The sequence below is a fragment of the Gracilinanus agilis genome, chromosome 1 (genome assembly GCF_016433145.1).
Source record: "Gracilinanus agilis isolate LMUSP501 chromosome 1, AgileGrace, whole genome shotgun sequence".
In the NCBI taxonomy this organism is placed as follows: domain Eukaryota; kingdom Metazoa; phylum Chordata; class Mammalia; order Didelphimorphia; family Didelphidae; genus Gracilinanus; species Gracilinanus agilis.
In genome coordinates, this window is record NC_058130.1 from 705443479 (window position 1) to 705461445 (window position 17967).

Consider the following 17967-nt stretch of genomic DNA (forward strand, 5'->3'; position numbering starts at 1 on the left):
GACTGACCCTAAGTCACAGAGGTGTATACTTTGAAAGCCATAAATTTGAGTTGATATTTTAATTCAGCTGTACTTGACTCCAAGTCCAACACTGTCCATTGCCCAGATACTTATTGGGTACTTATTCTGGACAAGGATGGCACTATTCTAGGGATGAAATGATCAGGACAAAACAGGGAGACCCTGCCTGGGCAAGGGTCTGCTGGGCCTGAGACTTCTCTTTGGGCTCTAGTTTTTCTCTGATGTGCGAGAGGCTGAGGAGCAGCTGCAGAAGCTTCAGGAGACCATGCGAAGGAAGTATACCTGTGACCGCTCCATCACCGTCACTCGCCTGGAGGACCTACTGCAGGATGCCCAGGTGAGCCTGTCCACTTGCCCAGAGGAGCCCAGCCCCATCCCTTCTCTTCTGACTCCAAGGCAGGCCAGAGACCCTGATTAGGGGCTCAGAGCCTCTCACAAGCAGCAGCCTCTGAACAATCTTTTCCATTCCCTGGGGCAGACTGGCCATTGAGCTTTCATGAGAGGCAAGAAAAATCCTTGCTGGCTCTGTCAGGTGATGGGGAGAACTGTCTTAGCAGAATGCCTTATTCTTCACTGAGAGGGGAGATAACTTACTACCATCTGGATCACCTGGAAGGGAACCAGAGCTCCAACCAGATTCTGCCACTTGGGTAGTAGGGGCAGTGGGTAGGGGGGCAGCCAAGTACAGAAAAGAGGAATTTTAGGGGGGCAGCAAGGTGGACAGTGTGGAGGTCCTAAGTTCAAATGTGACCTTAGACACTTCCTAGTTGTGTGACCCTAGGCAAGTCACTTAACTCCCCCCCCCCGCCCCCCAATTGTCTAGCCCTTATTGCTCTTGTGGCTTAGAACCAATACACAGTAATAATTCTAATTCAGAAGGTAAGGGTTTAAAAAAAGAAATGAAAAGAGGAATTTTAGTGTGTTATTTCCCAGATGGCCTCATCTGCCTTAGAATCAATACTTAGTATCAATTGTAAGACAGATAAGTTAAAAAAAAAATAAACAAAACCGAAATCTCTGGGGCCCTCTACTGGAGACCTTCTTCCAAGTAGTACTTACTGGCTACTCTTTGCCTCTGACCATTCCATCAGAATGGTCTGCCTAACTGTACTGTATAGAGTCTGTGCTATACCATCTTTTCCACAAGAAAAACATGAGAGATTTTTATCAGATGTTTTGCTAAAACTAAATTATATTTACTGTATCCAGCCTATATAGCTACCAGTCTTAGTAGTAACCCTATCAGAAAAGGAAATGAAATTGGTCTGACAGGACCTGTTTTTGTTTTAAATAGGAGTCATTGTTACCTTTTGTTTTTTATATCATAGTTCATTCTGGAAGTAGCTCTCCCTCTATCCCTCTCTTCCTTGAACTCTCCTTTATAACAAAGAAGCAAACAATTCAGCAAAGATGTTCAGGGCAGTGACCATCTCTGACAGTATGTAAAACACCCTACAATTAGTATTCCAATGAAATAGCCTACTTAAAGCATTTTGAAAACTTCAACGCCCTATATAGAGATCTTAGTTTCAAATCTAGTTTCAGACATTTCCTAGCTGTGTGACTCTGGGCAAGTCATTTAACCCTCATTCCCTAGCCCTTACCACTTTTCTGTCATGGAACCAATACATAGTATCAATTCTAAGACGGATGGTAAGGTTTTTTGTTTTTTTTTTAAAGCCCTATAACAAATGCTAGCTGTTATGTATCTTTTTCCTCTTTACCTCCCATGCCTCTGTAGAGAAGAGGAAGGCATATTTCATCATCTGTTCTTTGGGACCATTATTCCTTTTTCATTTTCTGAGAATTTAGCTTTCTCTCTGTCTCTGCCTCTCTCTCTCTCTGTCCCCCCTCACCCATCCATCCATCTATTTATCTTCTGGCATGAGCTTGGGAGTCAGGAAGCCCTGAGCTCAATCCCACCTCAGATACTTAGCAGTGTGAACCTGGGTGGGTCATTTAATCTCTCTCAACCTTCGTTTTCCAATCTGTAAAATGTGAATAATAATAACATTGCCCTCATAGAGTTGTCATGAAGATAAAATGAGATAATATTTTCAAGAGCCTTGCAAACTTGAAAGCCATATATAAATGCTAGCTATTGGTATATTGACTTGAGGTACTTTGATATTCCAGTCAGTCCTATAATTTCATTAGTGTGGTGCTCCCTCTGGCAACAAAAATAGCAATCCATCCTGGTTTGGCTTTCTTTTAGCATGACTTGCTCTTCTAAGCTTCCTTTTGTTCACTAATCATCTCAAGTGACATGTCTTAGAATTTTCCCAGAAATCAAAGACAAGTTCACTGACCTAGAATCTGCAATCAGTTGTCTTCCCTTTCCTGAAAGTCAGCCATAACAGTTGTCCTTTTCCAGTTCCATGTTATCTCTCATCTCCTCTATAGTCTTTCAGAAATAGCTGACAGTGGGTTAGTAATCACATCTGCCAGGCCTTTCAGGACCTTGGAATGTAGTTCATCTGGGCCTGGTGACCTGAAGTCATCCAAGTCAGCCAGGAGATCTCTTACCATCTACCTCCTTATCTTGGGTATCAGCTTCCTGTTAAGTCATTTTCATTTCATCCTTTTCAGACTAAAGATCATTCTCCTTGGCAGAGAACACAGAAACAAAACAAGAGTTGAGCATCTCTCCCTTCTCTCCATCCAATCATTATTATCTTCCTTTCTCCTCTTCTCCCCAGTGTTTGTTTCTCTTAGCTTTCTTTGCTGACCTCAGCTCGACAGTGGATCATAGATCTGTCTAGGAATGGTTCTTTGTCTCACCTGAAATTTAAGGGGAAAGAAGGATTTCTCCACTCATTGGTCAAGGTAGAAAGGGGATCAGGATGTCCCAGAGACCAAATACATAGCAGCAGCAAATAGACCAGCCCTGAAAATCTGAGCCCATCAGATTGAAACAGAGTGTTGTGGGAGACCAGTAAGGGAGAGAGGCAAGGGTCCACTGCAGTTACTGGAAGGCCACTTTACCCTGGAATCCATTGAACAGCCTCTCTTCTTCCTATGTGGGAAGGAATGCTTTCCCTCAGTTTTTCTCCTCTTCATTTTCATCTCTGAATCTGTCTCTGTTCAACTATTCCACCTAGAGCCATTTCCATAACCACCCTCGAGGTGCCCATCCCTATCAGATCCCTGTCACTCAACTGGCCAAAATGTAGATAAATATCTTCCCCCAATGGTTTAGCTAAGACAAGTTGGAGAAATTTCAAAGGGATTTTTTGTTTTAAAAAGAATTAAGGAAGAACTGTGGGAGGAGAAACAGAAGAAAAACAACTACTTGAACACATGGGCTGATGGGGGATATTATTGTGGATGTAGATACCAAACGATAACTAGTCCAACTATCAATAATATGGAACTGGGTGTTGATCAATGACACATGGAATTGTATGTTGGCTAACGTGGGTTAGGGGGGCTTGGGGGAGAGGGAAAGAACATGAAATATGTAACTATGGAAAAATATTCAAAATAAAAATGAATGCTGAATAAATAAATAAATGAGTGAAAAGAATTAAGGGAAAAATAAAACAAAATGTAAAAGCATAGAAATGAGGAATTTACTGGTCAAAGAGACCTCATTCTAGCTTACACAGCTTATGCTGGCCAGTGCTTCTGGGACACCCAGTCCTGCTTCTTTTTTTCCATCTCCTCAGCACTATCTGGAGTAAGATGCTAGACTGAGCTCATCTGGCTCATAGCCTGAAGTCAATTCTGTCTGGCTCTATTATATAGCCTGGTAGGAGCCTTAGCCCTTCTGGAACTGCCATCCCAAGCTCCTCCCTAGGCCCAAAGCTATATTTAGCATCTTCAGGTACTTTGGCTTCTGGGAGAAAAGGACACTTTCCTAGGAGTTTCCAGATAGGTAGCTGTTTTCCGTTGACATGAAAGCTCCCTCTGGTCCCTTCCTTGTCACCTAGGAGGTCTCTCTGACCCCAGTCCCAGTAAGTTCTATCTGTCTTCTCTAACCTGTTTCTTTTTGACCTGTTCACTGTCTCTAAAGTGTGTTTGCCATTTGGATATTGAGGTTAAATCCTTGCCTTCTAGATGGAGCTCATTTTTTTCATTGATTATTCTAGATCAGTGATTCTCAAAGTGGGCACCACTGCCCCCTGGTGGGTGCTGCAGCAATCCAGGGGTGCGGTGATGGCCACAGGTGCATTTATCTTTCCAATTAATTGCTATTACATTTTTAAAAAATTAATTTCCAGGGATGCTAAGTAATATTTTTTCTGGTAAGGGGGCAGTAGGCCAAAAAAGTTTGGGAACCACTGTTCTAGATCTTTCTCTAGGTGGCAAGTATTGTCATAAAAATCCTAAGATTTAAGGCTTTCTCATTTTATTTCTTCCAATAAAACCATTTTTTATTATTTTACTTTTTGTTATTTTATTGATGTTTTTCTCCTGTGACTTCCCTGAGGCCCTCCCCAACCCATTTTCCCTTGTAACAAATAATTTAAGTAAAACACAATGATCCATTGACTGGATCTGTCTGTGTTTGATTCCTTCTGCATCTGTAGTTCATCACCTGTCTTTCAAGAGGCAGGACACTTCCTTCGCTATGATTTCTCTGAAATCACAGCTATTTACTACATAGGTTGGAAGTATAAAGTCTTTCAGTATACTCGATCAGGGGATTTCTGGGGTTTATCCCTCAGGGAATTATTTTCCAGAATCTTGTTACAGTGATTTTATTAGAATAAACCTACTTGAAGGGGGCAGCTGGGTAGCTCAGTGGATTGAGAGCCAGGCCTAGAGACAGGAGGTCCTAGGTTCAAATCTGGCCTCAGACACTTCCCAGCTGTGTGACCCTGGGCCAGTCACTTGACCCCCATTGCCTACCCTTACCAATCTTCCACCTATAAGTCAATACACAGAAGTTAAGGGTTTAAAATAAAAAAAAAAAAAAGAATAAACCTACTTGAAACTAGCAGGAGGAAGTTCATTCTCAAAAGTAAGAGAATCTCTAATTGACCAATCAACCAGTTCACTGGTATTGATTAAGTAGGACTTAAGAGGGGCTGGGGAATGCAGGTACAAAGAATGGCACATTCCTGCAAGAGGACCCTTTCTCCCTGACGCTCATCCTGCTCCTATAATGCTGACCCAACATGAATCCTTCTTTTGAAGTCTCCTTGACTCATGGCCTCTCTACAAGCCTCTCCCCTTAGAATGGGGATGGGCTGGGACCAGGGATGCTGAGAATCTCAGTGTGGCCACAGTAGCATCAGTCTCTACTCCATAGACCAGGGGTCAGCAACGTATGGCTCTCGAGCCATGTCTGGCTCTTTTGAGGGCCAGATATGGCTCTTCCTGCAGGAGCCATAAAGTCATTTTTTTTTTCAGGCGCTGTTACAGGAGCGCACACTGTGAGCACTGTACGGCTCTCAGGAAATTACATTTTAAAAAATGTGGCATTTATAGCTCTCACGGCCAAAAAGGTTGCCGACCTCTGCCATAGACTCTCTTCACCTTCCTCAGGGCTAATGGCATGTGCTGATCTGTTATCAGCTGGAATCACTAATAGCTGGACAAATTTTAAGGATCTGACTTATGGTCCCTGAGTGCTGCTGTTACCTTCAGAAATAGGCCCTCCTTTCTCATTCTCTTATCTCTTTTTCCTACCTAGGATGAGAAGGATCAGCTCTCTGAGTACAAGGGTCATCTCTTGGGACTGGCCAAGCGTGCCAAGGCCATAATACAACTAAAACCTCGTAATCCAGCCTATGCCATTCGGGGCCGGCTCCCTCTGCAAGCTGTGTGTGACTACAAGCAGATGGAGGTGAGCTGGGCCCCAAAGCAGATTGTTGGGAGGGGGAAAAGGGGGAGAGCGAGGGCCTCTAAAGGTTTACTGTGGGCAGAGAGAAATTGAGAGGACCCCAAGACTGATTGGGAAGTAGGAAGGGGCAGAGGAAGCAGTTAATGTAAGCAGGGGGAATAACAGTAAAGTTACCATTTGGGCTGAGCTCTGACAACTCAGCTCCCTGGTCTGCTTCTCTCTTGCTCTTTGGCCTGGCCCCTACAGATGACCGTCCACAAGGGGGATACCTGTCAGTTGGTGAGTCATGCCCAGCCATCCAAATGGAAGGTGCTACACAGCAGTGGCAGTGAAGCCGTCCTGCCCTCCGTCTGCTTTCTTGTGCCCCCACCCAATAAAGAGGCCCAGGATGCAGTCAGCAGGTAGGGCTGTAGCCCAGGGTGGGATCCACCAAAAGGATGGAAAGGTCATTCAGCTACTCAAGCATCTATTAGGAGTTTACTATGTGTAAGGTACTGTAGTGAGCCCTGGGAATAAAGAGAGGCAAAAACACAGTTCTAGCCCTCTAGGAGCTCACAGTCTAATGAAGGAGACAATCAGGGAAAATGATGCCTATTATCTTTAATATGTATTATATACGTTTGGAGAGAGAGAGAGAAAGAAGATGGTATATGAGGGAAGGTAATAACATCTTAAGAGATCAGGAAAGGCCTCCTTGCAGAAGGTGGGCTTTGAACTGAGTCTTGAAGGAAGCCAGGAAAGCTAAGAAGGCAGAGTGAGGGGAGCAGAGCATTTCAGGTTTTGGGGGACAGACACCCAATGAATAGTATAGAGACAGGAAATGTAGGAACAGCAAAGACAGTGGATCATAAAATATGTGAAGGAAAATGATTCGTTTATCTCTTCTGGGATCTCTAGATCTAGACGAGTTAGGAAGGGGGGGACCAAGTTATGAAGATCTTTAAATGTTAACCAGAGGACTTTATATTTGATTATGGAAGTAAATGAGAGCCACTGGGAGGTTACTTAAGGAAATAATTAGGGAGAATAACATGACTAGATTTATGCTTTAGTTTGAAATATCTCTTAAGACATCCAGTTCAAGATATCCAAGAGGCAGTTGGATCAGCAAGACTGTAACTTGGGAGAGGGTCTAGGATTGGATGTCAGTCTTGGAGTCATTGACATAAATATAAGAGAAATCATAGAGTAGTATAGAGAGAAGGGAGAAGAGGGCCTAGGAGATAGATCCTTGGTCACCAAGAGGAGAGAACCAACAAAGGATACCGAGAAGTAAAGGTTAGATAGGAAAGAGGAGAACCAGGAAAGAACAGTGTCCCAAGAACCTGGAGAAGAGAGAGATCTCAGAAGAGGTGAATGATATCAAATAGTACAGGAAGGTCAAGAAGGATGAGGGTTGAGGAAAAAGTCATTAGATTCAGCAATTAAAACATCACTGATTACTTCAAAGAGAGCAGTTTAAATTGAATGAATGATGAGAGCATAAACCAGATTGTAGAGAGTTTAGAAGAAAAAGAAGACATATTCAATTCTTCTCATACCCTGTCCAATCTTCCCCTACCCCATCCCATGCCATCTCTGGTAGGCTGGAGGGACAACATCAGACTCTGGTGAACCTTTGGCATCAGCTACATGTGGACATGAAGAGTCTTTTGGCCTGGCAGTGCCTAACACGAGAAATCCAGCTCATTCGCTCTTGGTCTCTGGTAACGGTGAGTCCTTAGACCTCTGATACTATAATTGCTGCTTCTTTTCCTCACTTCATGTGTAACCCAGCATTTCCTTAACCACCTCCTCCCTGTCTCCTTACCCTTTTCCCTGTATACCTGCCTCTCATCTACCATTTACCCTCAGTGTCCCCTTCCATCTTCATGTCCATCTCTGCTTCTCTTATTCTCAGTGTCCCCTCCATCTTTATTTCCTTTTCACTCTCTTCCTTCTCATTGTCCCCTCTCATCCTCAGTGTCCACCCTGGCCCCCCCCCCCCCAGTTCCTGCTTTCACTTCTCACCCCTGATGCCCCTTTCTCACCCAGTTCCGCACACTGAAGCCAGAGGAGCAACGCCAGGCCTTACGCAACCTGGAGATGCATTACCAGGCCTTCCTTCGGGATAGCCAGGATGCGGGTGGTTTTGGACCTGAGGACCGTCTGCAGGTGGAACGGGACTACAGCACCTGTACTCGCCATTACCAGCAGCTGCTGCAGAGCCTAGAGCAAGGTAACTAGGTTGGGGCAGCTGTGGGAGCCAGCTGTGCCCAGCACAGTTGGTGAGGACTCAAGTTGAGGGGCCCTCGAGATGTAACACTAGCCTTCCTGTTCATAGGGGAACAAGAAGAGACCCTGTGCCAGCGCTATATTTCTGAGCTGAAGGATATTCGTCTCCAGCTAGAGGCCTGTGAGGGCCGGATTGTCCATCGGCTTCGCATGCCACTGGAAAAGGAGCCTGCCCGAGAATGTGCTCAGCGTATCACTGAGCAGCAGGTATGGTCCTAGTTCCCTGTCCTTGCCAGCTTTGTCTTCCTCTTCTTCCTTCCTCTCAATCTTCTTCCTTTTTCTTCCTCTTCTCCCTTATGTTCTCTCTTTTTATCTTTCTTTCCTTTCTCTCTCCCCATTCTTTTCCTCCCTCTCCCTACTGCTGTCTCAGCCCTTAGCCTGGTAATCTACTTCCTACCTGATCTTATGATATGCACCCCCTGTCCCCAAGCTATCTTGGGTCCTACCCCAGTGGCCTTGGATCTCTCCAGCTATGGACATGCTATATTATCTTTCTGTTCCTGTCTCCCTTTTGGTCTCAGTCTGTCTCTTTATTCCTTGATTTCTACTTCCCTCCCTCTGTCTGTCTCTATCTTGGTCCTCCCCTGGCTCCCTTGGCAGTATGTATCTCCCTCTCTATCTCCAGGTCTTCTTCTTTCCTTTTGCTTCTTGTTTCCATTATAATATTTTCTCTCATTTTCTCACCATCCCCATCTCTATGTATCTTTCTCCGTGTCCCCCTACAGAAGGTACAGGCGGAGGTGGAGGGCCTGGGCCAAGGAGTGACCAAACTCTCTGCCAAGGCAGAGAAGGTGCTTGCCCAGCCTGAGCCCTCACCTGGAGCCCCTGCCCTTCGCTCTGAGCTGGACCTGACTCTGGGCAAGCTGGACCAGGTGCGCAGCCTGTCTGCCATCTACTTGGAGAAGTGAGTATACCCGGCTTCTTGCTCTGCCATCCTGAGGCGGGGGGCGCTGGAGTCCTCCCTCCCTGTGCTCAGGTTCCTGGAAATGCCCACCAGTCTCACCTAGGCTTCCATTACTTATAGACTCAAGACCATCAGCCTAGTGATCCGTAGCACCCAGGGTGCAGAGGAGCTGCTGCGAACCTATGAGGAGCAGCTCAAGGATGTGCAGAATGTCCCTGCTGATCTCTCAGAGCTGGAGGCCACCAAGACAGAGTTGAAGGTACCTGGCCTGAGCTGGTCTGGGTCTGTAGGGTTCTGAGCTGCCCTGCCCCAGGCCATAGTTAAGGAACCTTTGAAGGAAAAGGGACCCCTGAGATCATCTAGAAGTCCTCTCCCTCCCCTTCCCTGCTCCTTGTCCTGTTGTCTTGGACATGCAATGGATCAGCCCATTCCACCCCATTACTGGACAGCGCTTACATACTCAGTGTAGGAAATGAATGACCTGTCATTGCTCTTCTTTCTTGCCCTCCAGCAGATCAAACCTAATCCCTTTTCCTTATGCCCCTGCTCTTAGAATTCCAGCCCTCTTCTCTATCCCTGATCCATTGAGCCCTAATGAATAAAGGAGGCATTGCAGGCAGGGTTAGAAGATAGGGGATGGGTACCTGTGTGGCCTGGGCCATGCTGATGGTCACCTCTCTCTGGAGCAGAAGTTACGCACCCAGGTGGAGGCCCAGCAGCCGCTATTTGCTGGCCTGAATGAGGAGCTGAGGGCCGCACAGGAGGTGGGTGAGCGGATGCAGCAGAAGCATGGAGAGCGGGACGCGGAACTGGAACGCTGGCGGGAGCGGGTCACGCAGCTGCTGGAGCGCTGGCAGGCTGTGCTGGCTCAGATTGACTTGAGGCAGCGAGAGCTGGATCAGCTGGGTCGCCAGTTGCGCTACTACCGTGAGAGTGCAGAGCCCCTGAACGCCTGGCTTCTAAGCGCCAAGCAACGACAGGAGCAGATTCAGGCTGTACCTTTGGCTAATAGCCAAGTGGTCCGTGAGCAGCTCCAGCAGGAAAAGGTCAGCACTGGGGTCTGAGGTTGGCAGGGGAGGGCATGGGAGAGCTATGCTTAATCACAAGCTCACCAAGTGGTTCTGCTGCCACCATAAGGAATTCCATGAGGGTTTTTGGGAACCCTTTTTCCATTTTGGAAAGGGTGTAGAGCAGACTTATGGGAGAAATGTGTGGTCATCTTGTTCCTGGAAGAACTAACCCAATTGGCTTTGTTTTCTCAGAAACTCCTGGAAGAAATTGAAAGACATGGAGAGAAAGTTGCTGAGTGTCAGAAGTATGCCAAGCAATATATCAATGCTATCAAGGTGAGGACCCTTAGATCCCTGTTTCTGAGCTTTGAGCACCCCCATTTTCTCTTTCACAGACTAAGAAAGAGATTGAGAATGTTCACTCCTTGTAGGACCTTGAATTATTCCTACCGGCTTTCTACAGTTATCAGGTCTCTCCTTTGACCCATGGGGGAGCCATGATGTATTGGATAGAACTCTAGACTTGGAGTTAGGAAGACCTAACTAAATCCTGCCTCAGACATTAACTGTGTGCCCCTAGAGAAATTATCTAACCACTCTGTGCCTCAGTTTTCTCATCTGTAAGGTGGGAGGGGCTGGTTTCAATGTCTTTTCAAAAACTCTTCTAGTTATAAATCTATGTACTTATGATCTGTGATCTACAAGGGAGAAAGATACTAGGAAGTAACTGATTTGTTGGTTGACCTTGATTCATAGAGAGATTTTGGGTGACTTGAGGAAGATAATTTTTACAAAATTGAACTTGGAAGGAAATGTCACTGAAAGAACTGGAGAAGCTCAGGAAAAAAATCACCAGTATTTTAGATAAGGAAGGAAAGAACTAAACCTTTTATTAAGTGCCTACTATGTGCCAGGCATTTTACAAATACCTCATTTGATCTTGACAACACGCCTGGGAGGATAGTTGCTATTGTTATCCCCATTTTACAGATGAGGAAACTGAGGCAGACAGCTTAAGTGACTTGCCTAGGCTCACACAGCTAATAAGTAACTAAAGTTGGATTTGAACTCAGGTCTTCCTAACTCTAAGATTAGTGCTTTACCCACTTATTTCCCTCAGACCAGGACCAATGCCCAGAAAAAAAAAAAAAAAAGGTGGCTTGGGGCCATCCATGTGAGACATGTCCCTAGGTGGCCTAAGAGAAGGACCTGGTTGTCATTGGAGGACATCTGTATCCTCCTACATCCTCTTCTGGTCTTTCTGAACATCTTCTGGAAAACAGAGCTTCAGAAAACACTTCCTTCCCTGTACAAACTCAAAGGGTGTTTGCACCTGGGAGTCTGGGGACTGGTCTAGTTGCCACACCTCACTGGAGACAGACAGAATGGCCAGAGGTCTGCGGAGCACAGTCAGAGTGAGCCACAGGCAGGGGGTGTTGTACTGGTCCTGAAGTTACACAAGAAGGGTCTGTAAGGATCCATTTTGGTCTGAAAACACTCAAACTGAGAGGGACAGATAATCCGAAGGACAGAGACAGCAGAAGCCCACCAGAGCCCGGGAGCACTTTCTGCTGCTTTAAAGAGACAAATCCCTGACAACCCCTAAGCATGCCCCCCTTCTCATAACAGGGAGGGAGCAAACAGAAACTCCCCATCGCAACTTGCTTTCCTGAAAATCTGTTCTTTCTTCCTCTGACAGGACTATGAGCTGCAGCTGGTGACATACAAGGCTCAAGTGGAGCCTGTGGCCTCCCCTGCCAAGAAACCCAAGGTCCAGTCAGTGTCAGATAGCATCATCCAGGAGGTGAGGCACAGTGCGGCATGCATGGGGGACCCTCACCAGCTGCTGGTCTAGATGAGTGTGTGGGGGTAGGAGTGGGAAGGAGAAAAGCTGTAAGAGTAGGCTTGGAGAGTCCTGTCTTTCCCAGGGCATGGGGGTAGGGGAAGAAGGGAGATCTTTCCTTTTTTTTTTTTTTAAACCCTAACCTTCTATCTTAGAATCAATACTAAGCATTGGTTCCAAGGCACAAGAGCAGTCAGAGCTAGGCAGTGGGGGAGAAGTGACTTGCCTAAGGTTACATAGTTAAAAGGCACTGAAGTCAAATTTGAACCCAAGATCTTTTAATCCCCAGGCCTGGCTGTATCCACTGAGCCACCTAGTCACACCCCCTTTATTGCCCTTTTTTTTCAACAGTTGGTCATTCTCACCCCCAGGTAAAATTGGATTCAGAAGGTCCCTGGTGAGGTCCTGATTCTTTATTGTAGCTCCCTGTATGACCTCTTGGACAAATCACTTAAATTTCTCTTTGCTCCAATTTTCTGATCTGAGAGGGTTGGACTAAATGACCTTTCTAGACCTTTCTAGACCCTTCCAGCTCTAAATCTAGGATCCTTTGAGCTAAGTGACCCTTCCATGGCCCAGCCGAAGTCCCCGTCCCCACTCCAAGGTGTTCAGCCTGGGCTGAGCCTCCTTTTGCTAGTGAGGTCCTCGCTTAGGTGTGCACATTGCAGATGTGTGTCTATGTACACTGGGATTGTGTTTGGGGGGACGGTGGTAAGGGGAGAACACGGATGTGGACTTTTCTGGGGGCGCAGCTGGCCTTCAGTCGCTGAACAAAGTCATGGGGCTCTGCTCTCTTCTAGTATGTGGATCTTCGCACTCGCTACAGCGAGCTGACCACCCTCACGAGCCAATACATCAAGTTCATCAGTGAGACCCTTCGGCGCTTGGAGGAGGAGGAGGTACAGGCTTGGGGGAGGGGACTTTCCCAGGGTGGGAGGGAGCCGCTAGTCTTCCTTCTCAGCAGTCAGCCACCTTGTCCCTCCCTGAGAGTTACGCCATTGCCCCCCGGGGCCCCAGCTCCCCCTTCTTCTGGCCTCGAGACGTAGCCAAGTGCCGAGGAAGCAGAGCCCCCCAAGTGGGGCCTGGCAGTGGGTTCCTTGCTCCACGGGCCTTCATCCTGCCCTGAACTCCCCAGCCTGACACTGGTGGGAAGAAGGGGAAGCACTTCTCAGACACACTTAGTACAGCCCCTTCTCCAGCCTGTCCGCTGCTCAGGTGCTGCCTTCCCGCCTTCTCTTCCTCCCTCCCCCAGGCTGCGGTGGCTCCTTAGGCCCCCTTCCCTGCTGGAGCTTGTCGGGTCTCTCCCGTATCTCTTCTTTTTTAGCATCCCTCTTCCCCTCTTCGTCTTCCTCCCTCCCCCGTGTGCTCCCTTCTCTCTAACTCTTGGGTTTTGCTCTTGGACTCGCCGCTTGGCAGCTTTGTCTGGGGGAATGTTTGTGTTGTTTGGGATCTAATGGAGGGTTAAAAACCCAGGAGGACTCTGGCCTTTCTGCAGCAGGTACTCCCCTGGACGCATGACTCCTCTCCTCGATGTCTCCCTATGGGGGCCTCCAGCGCCCTCTCCTTCTCCTTCCCCCATCAGCACTTCCTTGGTACCATCAATAATCTCCTTCCTTGCTCCATCAAAACACCTCATACAATCACAGTGCCTTCCCCTCGCTCCCTCACTACCACTTACATCGCTGCTTCCAAGCCCAAGAGCCCTCGTCCCGCCTCCCACGATAGCCACCGAGGTGGCCTGTGCTCCTGGCACCTGCTCACTGTCCCTTCCTCGCCCTGAACTTCTGGAGAAGGAAGGTGAATGTTGGGCAGAGCCACAGATCGGAGGAAACGGGCCAGGGGGCGCCCCTACCCGATTCTGCTCCTCTCTGGGGTCCCTTGGAAGGTGGTGCTTCGTTCTCTGAGGGCCTGAGGAAGCCCTCGTGCCTTGCCTTGTGATTCTAAAGCCATCAGCGGAGACCCTTTACAGAACGACGGCCGCTGTCCCTTTTCTCCAGGGAGGGTTGAGAGTAGAAGATAGAGGAGGTCAGCCCGCTTCCCCGCCATCACTCGCCCCGTAGAGCTTAGGAGAAAGGGGAAAAGAGAAAGAAAGGTTCCAGTCTATGCACGAGCACACACACGAGCACACACACACGCACACACACGCAGCTGTTGGTGCTTTGCTTTCTGTCCGTCTCTGTCTGTCTGTCCTGTGGCAAGGGCAGGGGAAGGAAGGAAGCCTGGGTCTCCCGCCAGGCCAGGAAGCATGGTGAGGGGTGCCAGCTGCTCTCACGCTGTTCCCATCTGCCTTGGGCTTGGTGCATGAGCCATCTGTGGATCGTTCTCTCTGGTGGTGGAGGGTCCTGTCTTGTCGATCCCATGTCCGGATGCCCGTTCATTCATCTCACTCCCTTCCATCTGCCATCCCATCACCTTGCTGTACTAAGTGGACTGTTGCAGTGCCGTGTCCTCCTCTGTGTGGCCCCAGGCATGGGGCTGGGTCTCCCTCGCCCTGCCTCCCCCGTTGTCTGCCTTCCAGCCCCTTCCCCCATTTGATTTGCTCATTGAGCGGCACATTTCCCTGCTGTCTGTTCACTTTGGTTTCTTTGTGGTTCTTTCCCTCTCTCCTCACCCCGCACTGCCCTGCCCTGCCTCCCTCCCTCTCAGAGGGCGGCCGAGAAGCTGAAGGCGGAGGAGAGGCAGCGGCTGGCAGAGGTGGAGGCCCAGCTGGAGAAGCAGAGGCAGCTGGCCGAGGCTCACGCACAGGCCAAGGCCCAGGCGGAGCGCGAGGCCCAGGAGCTCCAGCGGCGCATGCAGGAGGAGGTGGCGCGGCGGGAGGTGGTCGCCGTGGATGCCGAGCACCAAAAGCTCAACATCCAGCAGGAGCTGCAGCAGCTGAGGCAGAACTCGGACCTGGAGATCAAGGCCAAAGCCCAGCAGGTGGAGGAAGCCGAGCGGAACCGCCTACGCATCGAGGAGGAGATCCGCGTGATCCGCCTGCAGCTGGAGACGACGGAGCGGCAGAAGAGCGGGGCCGAGTCGGAGCTGCAGGCCCTGCGGGCCCGGGCGGAGGAGGCCGAGCTGCAGAAGAAGCAGGCGCAGGAGGAAGCTGAGCGCCTGCGGCGGCAGGTCAAGGAGGAGAGCCAGAAGAAGCGGCAGGCCGAGGAGGAGCTGCGGCGGAAGATCGAGGCCGAGCAGGAGGCCGCCCGGGAGAAGCAGAGGGCCCTGCAGGCCCTGGAGGAGCTGCGCCTGCAGGCCGAGGAGGCGGAGCGGCGCATGAAGCAGGCCGAGGCCGAGAAGGAGAGGCAGGTGCAGGTGGCCCTGGAGACGGCCCAGCGGAGCGCCGAGGTGGAGCTGCAGAGCAAGCGCATGTCCTTCGCCGAGAAGACGGCCCAGCTCGAGCTGAGCCTGAAGCAGGAGCACATCACCGTCACCCACCTGCAGGAGGAGGCCGAGCGCCTCAAGAGGCAGCAGGCCGAGGCCGAGCGTTTCCGGGAGGAGGCCGAGCGGGAGCTGGAGAAGTGGCGGGCGAAGGCCAACGACGCCCTGCGCATGCGGCTCCAGGCCGAGGAGATCGCCCACCAGAAGAGCCTGGCTCAGGAGGAGGCCGAGAAGCAGAAGGAGGACGCGGAGCGGGAGGCCCGCAAGAGGAGCAAGGCGGAGGAGTCGGCCCTGCGCCAGAAGGAGCTGGCCGAGCAGGAGCTCGAGAAGCAGCGGAAGCTGGCCGAGGGCACGGCCCAGCAGAAGCTCTCCGCCGAGCAGGAGCTGATCCGCCTGAAGGCCGAGACGGAGAACGGGGAACAGCAACGGCTGCTCCTGGAGGAGGAGCTCTTCCGCCTGAAGAACGAGGTGAGCGAGGCCATCCAGAAACGCAAGGAGGTGGAGGAGGAGCTGGCCAAGGTCCGCGCAGAGATGGAGATCCTCCTGGAGAGCAAGGCCAAGACCGAGGAGGAGTCGCGTTCCACCAGCGAGAAGTCCAAGCAGCGGCTCGAGGCCGAAGCCAGCAAGTTCCGGGAGCTGGCCGAGGAGGCCGCCCGCCTGAGGGCCTTGTCCGAAGAGGCCAAGCGGCAGCGGCAGCTGGCCGAGGAGGACGTGGCCCGCCAGCGGGCAGAGGCCGAACGCATCCTCAAGGAGAAGCTGGCCGCCATCAGCGAGGCCACGAGGCTCAAGACGGAGGCGGAAATCGCGCTGAAGGAGAAGGAAGCGGAGAACGAGCGGCTGCGGCGGCTGGCGGAGGATGAGGCGTACCAGCGGCGCTTGCTGGAGGAGCAGGCGGCCCAGCACAAGGCCGACATCGAGGAGAAGATCGCCCTGCTGAAGAAGTCCTCGGAGAGCGAGCTGGAGCGCCAGAAGGGGCTGGTGGACGACACGCTGAAGCAGCGGCGCATCATCGAGGAAGAGATCCGGATCCTCAAGATCAACTTCGAGAAGGCCTCGGCCGGCAAGACGGACCTGGAGCTGGAGCTGGGGCGCATCAAGAGCAGCGCGGAGGAGATCCAGAGGAGCAAGGAGCAGGCCGAGCAGGAGGCCGAGAAGCAGCGGCAGCTCGCCCTCGAGGAGGAGCAGCGGCGGCGCGAAGCCGAGGAGAAAGTCAAGAAGATCCTGGCGGCGGAGCAGGAGGCCGCCCGGCAGAGGAAGGCCGCCCTAGACGAGGTGGAGCGCCTGAAAGCCAAGGTCGAGGAGGCCAAGCGCCAGAAGGAGCTCGCAGAAAAGGAGTCCGAACGGCAGATCCAGCTGGCCGAGGAGGCCGCCCAAAAGCGGCTGCAGGCCGAGGAGAAAGCCCACGTGTTTGCTGTACAGCAGAAGGAACAGGAGCTGCTCCAGACCCGGCGGCAGGAACAGAGCGTGCTGGACAAGCTGAGGGAGGAGGCCGAGAAGGCCAAGCGAGCGGCCGAGGAGGCCGAGGAGGCCCGTCGGCGGGCGGAGCACGAGGCCACGCTGTCCAGGCAGCAGGTGGAAGAGGCCGAGCGCTTGAAGCAGCAGGCGGAGGAGCAAGCTCAGGCCCAGGCCCAGGCCCAGGCCTCGGCAGAGAAGCTCCGCAAGGAGGCAGAGCTGGAGGCTGCCAAGCGGGCCCAGGCGGAGCAGGCGGCGCTGCGGCAGAAGCAGGCTGCGGATGCTGAGATGGAGAAACACAAGAAATTTGCAGAGCAGACCTTGAGGCAGAAGGCTCAGGTGGAGCAGGAACTGACCAAGGTGAAGCTTCAGCTGGAAGAGACTGACCACCAGAAGGACATCCTGGACGAGGAGCTGCAGCGCCTGAAGGAGGAGGTGACTGACGCCATGAGGCAGAAGACTCAGGTGGAGGAGGAGCTCTTCAAAGTGAAGATCCAGATGGAGGAGCTCGTGAAGCTGAAGGCTCGGATCGAGGAAGAGAACAAGATGCTCATCCTGAAGGACAAGGACAACACCCAGAAGTTCCTGGTGGAGGAGGCAGAGAAGATGAAGCAAGTGGCCGAAGAGGCTGCCCGCCTGAGCGTGGAGGCCCAGGAGGCCGCGCGGCTCCGCAAGCTGGCCGAAGAGGACCTGGCCCAGCAGCGGGCGCTGGCCGAGAAGATGCTGAAGGAGAAGATGCAGGCTGTGCAGGAGGCCACGAGGCTCAAGGCTGAGGCGGAGATGCTGCAGAAGCAAAAGGACCTGGCCCAGGAACACGCCAAGAAGCTCCAGGAAGACAAGGACCAGATGGAACAGCGCCTGGCCCAGGAGACCGAGGGCTTCCAGAAGACTCTGGAGGCCGAGCGCCGCCGCCAGCTGGAGATGAGTGCCGAGGCCGAGCGGCTGAAGCTGCACGTGACCGAGATGAGCCTGGCGCAGGCCAAGGCGGAGGAGGACGCGCGGAAGTTCAAGAAGCAGGCCGAGGAGATCGGGGAGAAGCTCCATCGAACAGAGCTGGCCACCAGGGAGAAGATGACGCTGGTCCACACCCTGGAGATCCAGCGGCAGCAGAGCGACAAGGATGCCGACAAGCTGAAAGACGCCATCGCTGAGCTGGAGAGGGAGAAGGAGAAGTTGAAGCGTGAGGCAGAGATGCTCCAGCACAAGTCCGAAGAGGTATCTTTGCTTCTGTCCTTTCTTCTGGGGTTAAAGTCTTGTTGGCAGGACCCTCAGCAGACTGAGGGTTGGGCTCTGGGTTTCCCCAAGGGAAGCC

The 17967-nt window shown here is 51.3% G+C and overlaps 1 protein-coding gene across 1 annotated transcript in view; it reads left to right on the forward strand.

The window, feature by feature from the left end:
• The window catches only part of PLEC (plectin), an 86396-nt gene that overhangs the window by 58680 nt on the left and 9749 nt on the right, over nt 1-17967 (forward strand). The window contains exons 19-31 of the mRNA XM_044669642.1: nt 233-358; nt 5663-5815; nt 6059-6213; nt 7398-7524; nt 7847-8030; nt 8136-8293; nt 8812-8990; nt 9111-9249; nt 9680-10036; nt 10253-10336; nt 11700-11804; nt 12644-12742; nt 14490-17870. Coding sequence (XP_044525577.1) covers nt 233-358; nt 5663-5815; nt 6059-6213; nt 7398-7524; nt 7847-8030; nt 8136-8293; nt 8812-8990; nt 9111-9249; nt 9680-10036; nt 10253-10336; nt 11700-11804; nt 12644-12742; nt 14490-17870 — 5247 coding nt within the window. The remainder of the gene's footprint in view (nt 1-232; nt 359-5662; nt 5816-6058; nt 6214-7397; nt 7525-7846; nt 8031-8135; nt 8294-8811; nt 8991-9110; nt 9250-9679; nt 10037-10252; nt 10337-11699; nt 11805-12643; nt 12743-14489; nt 17871-17967) is intronic.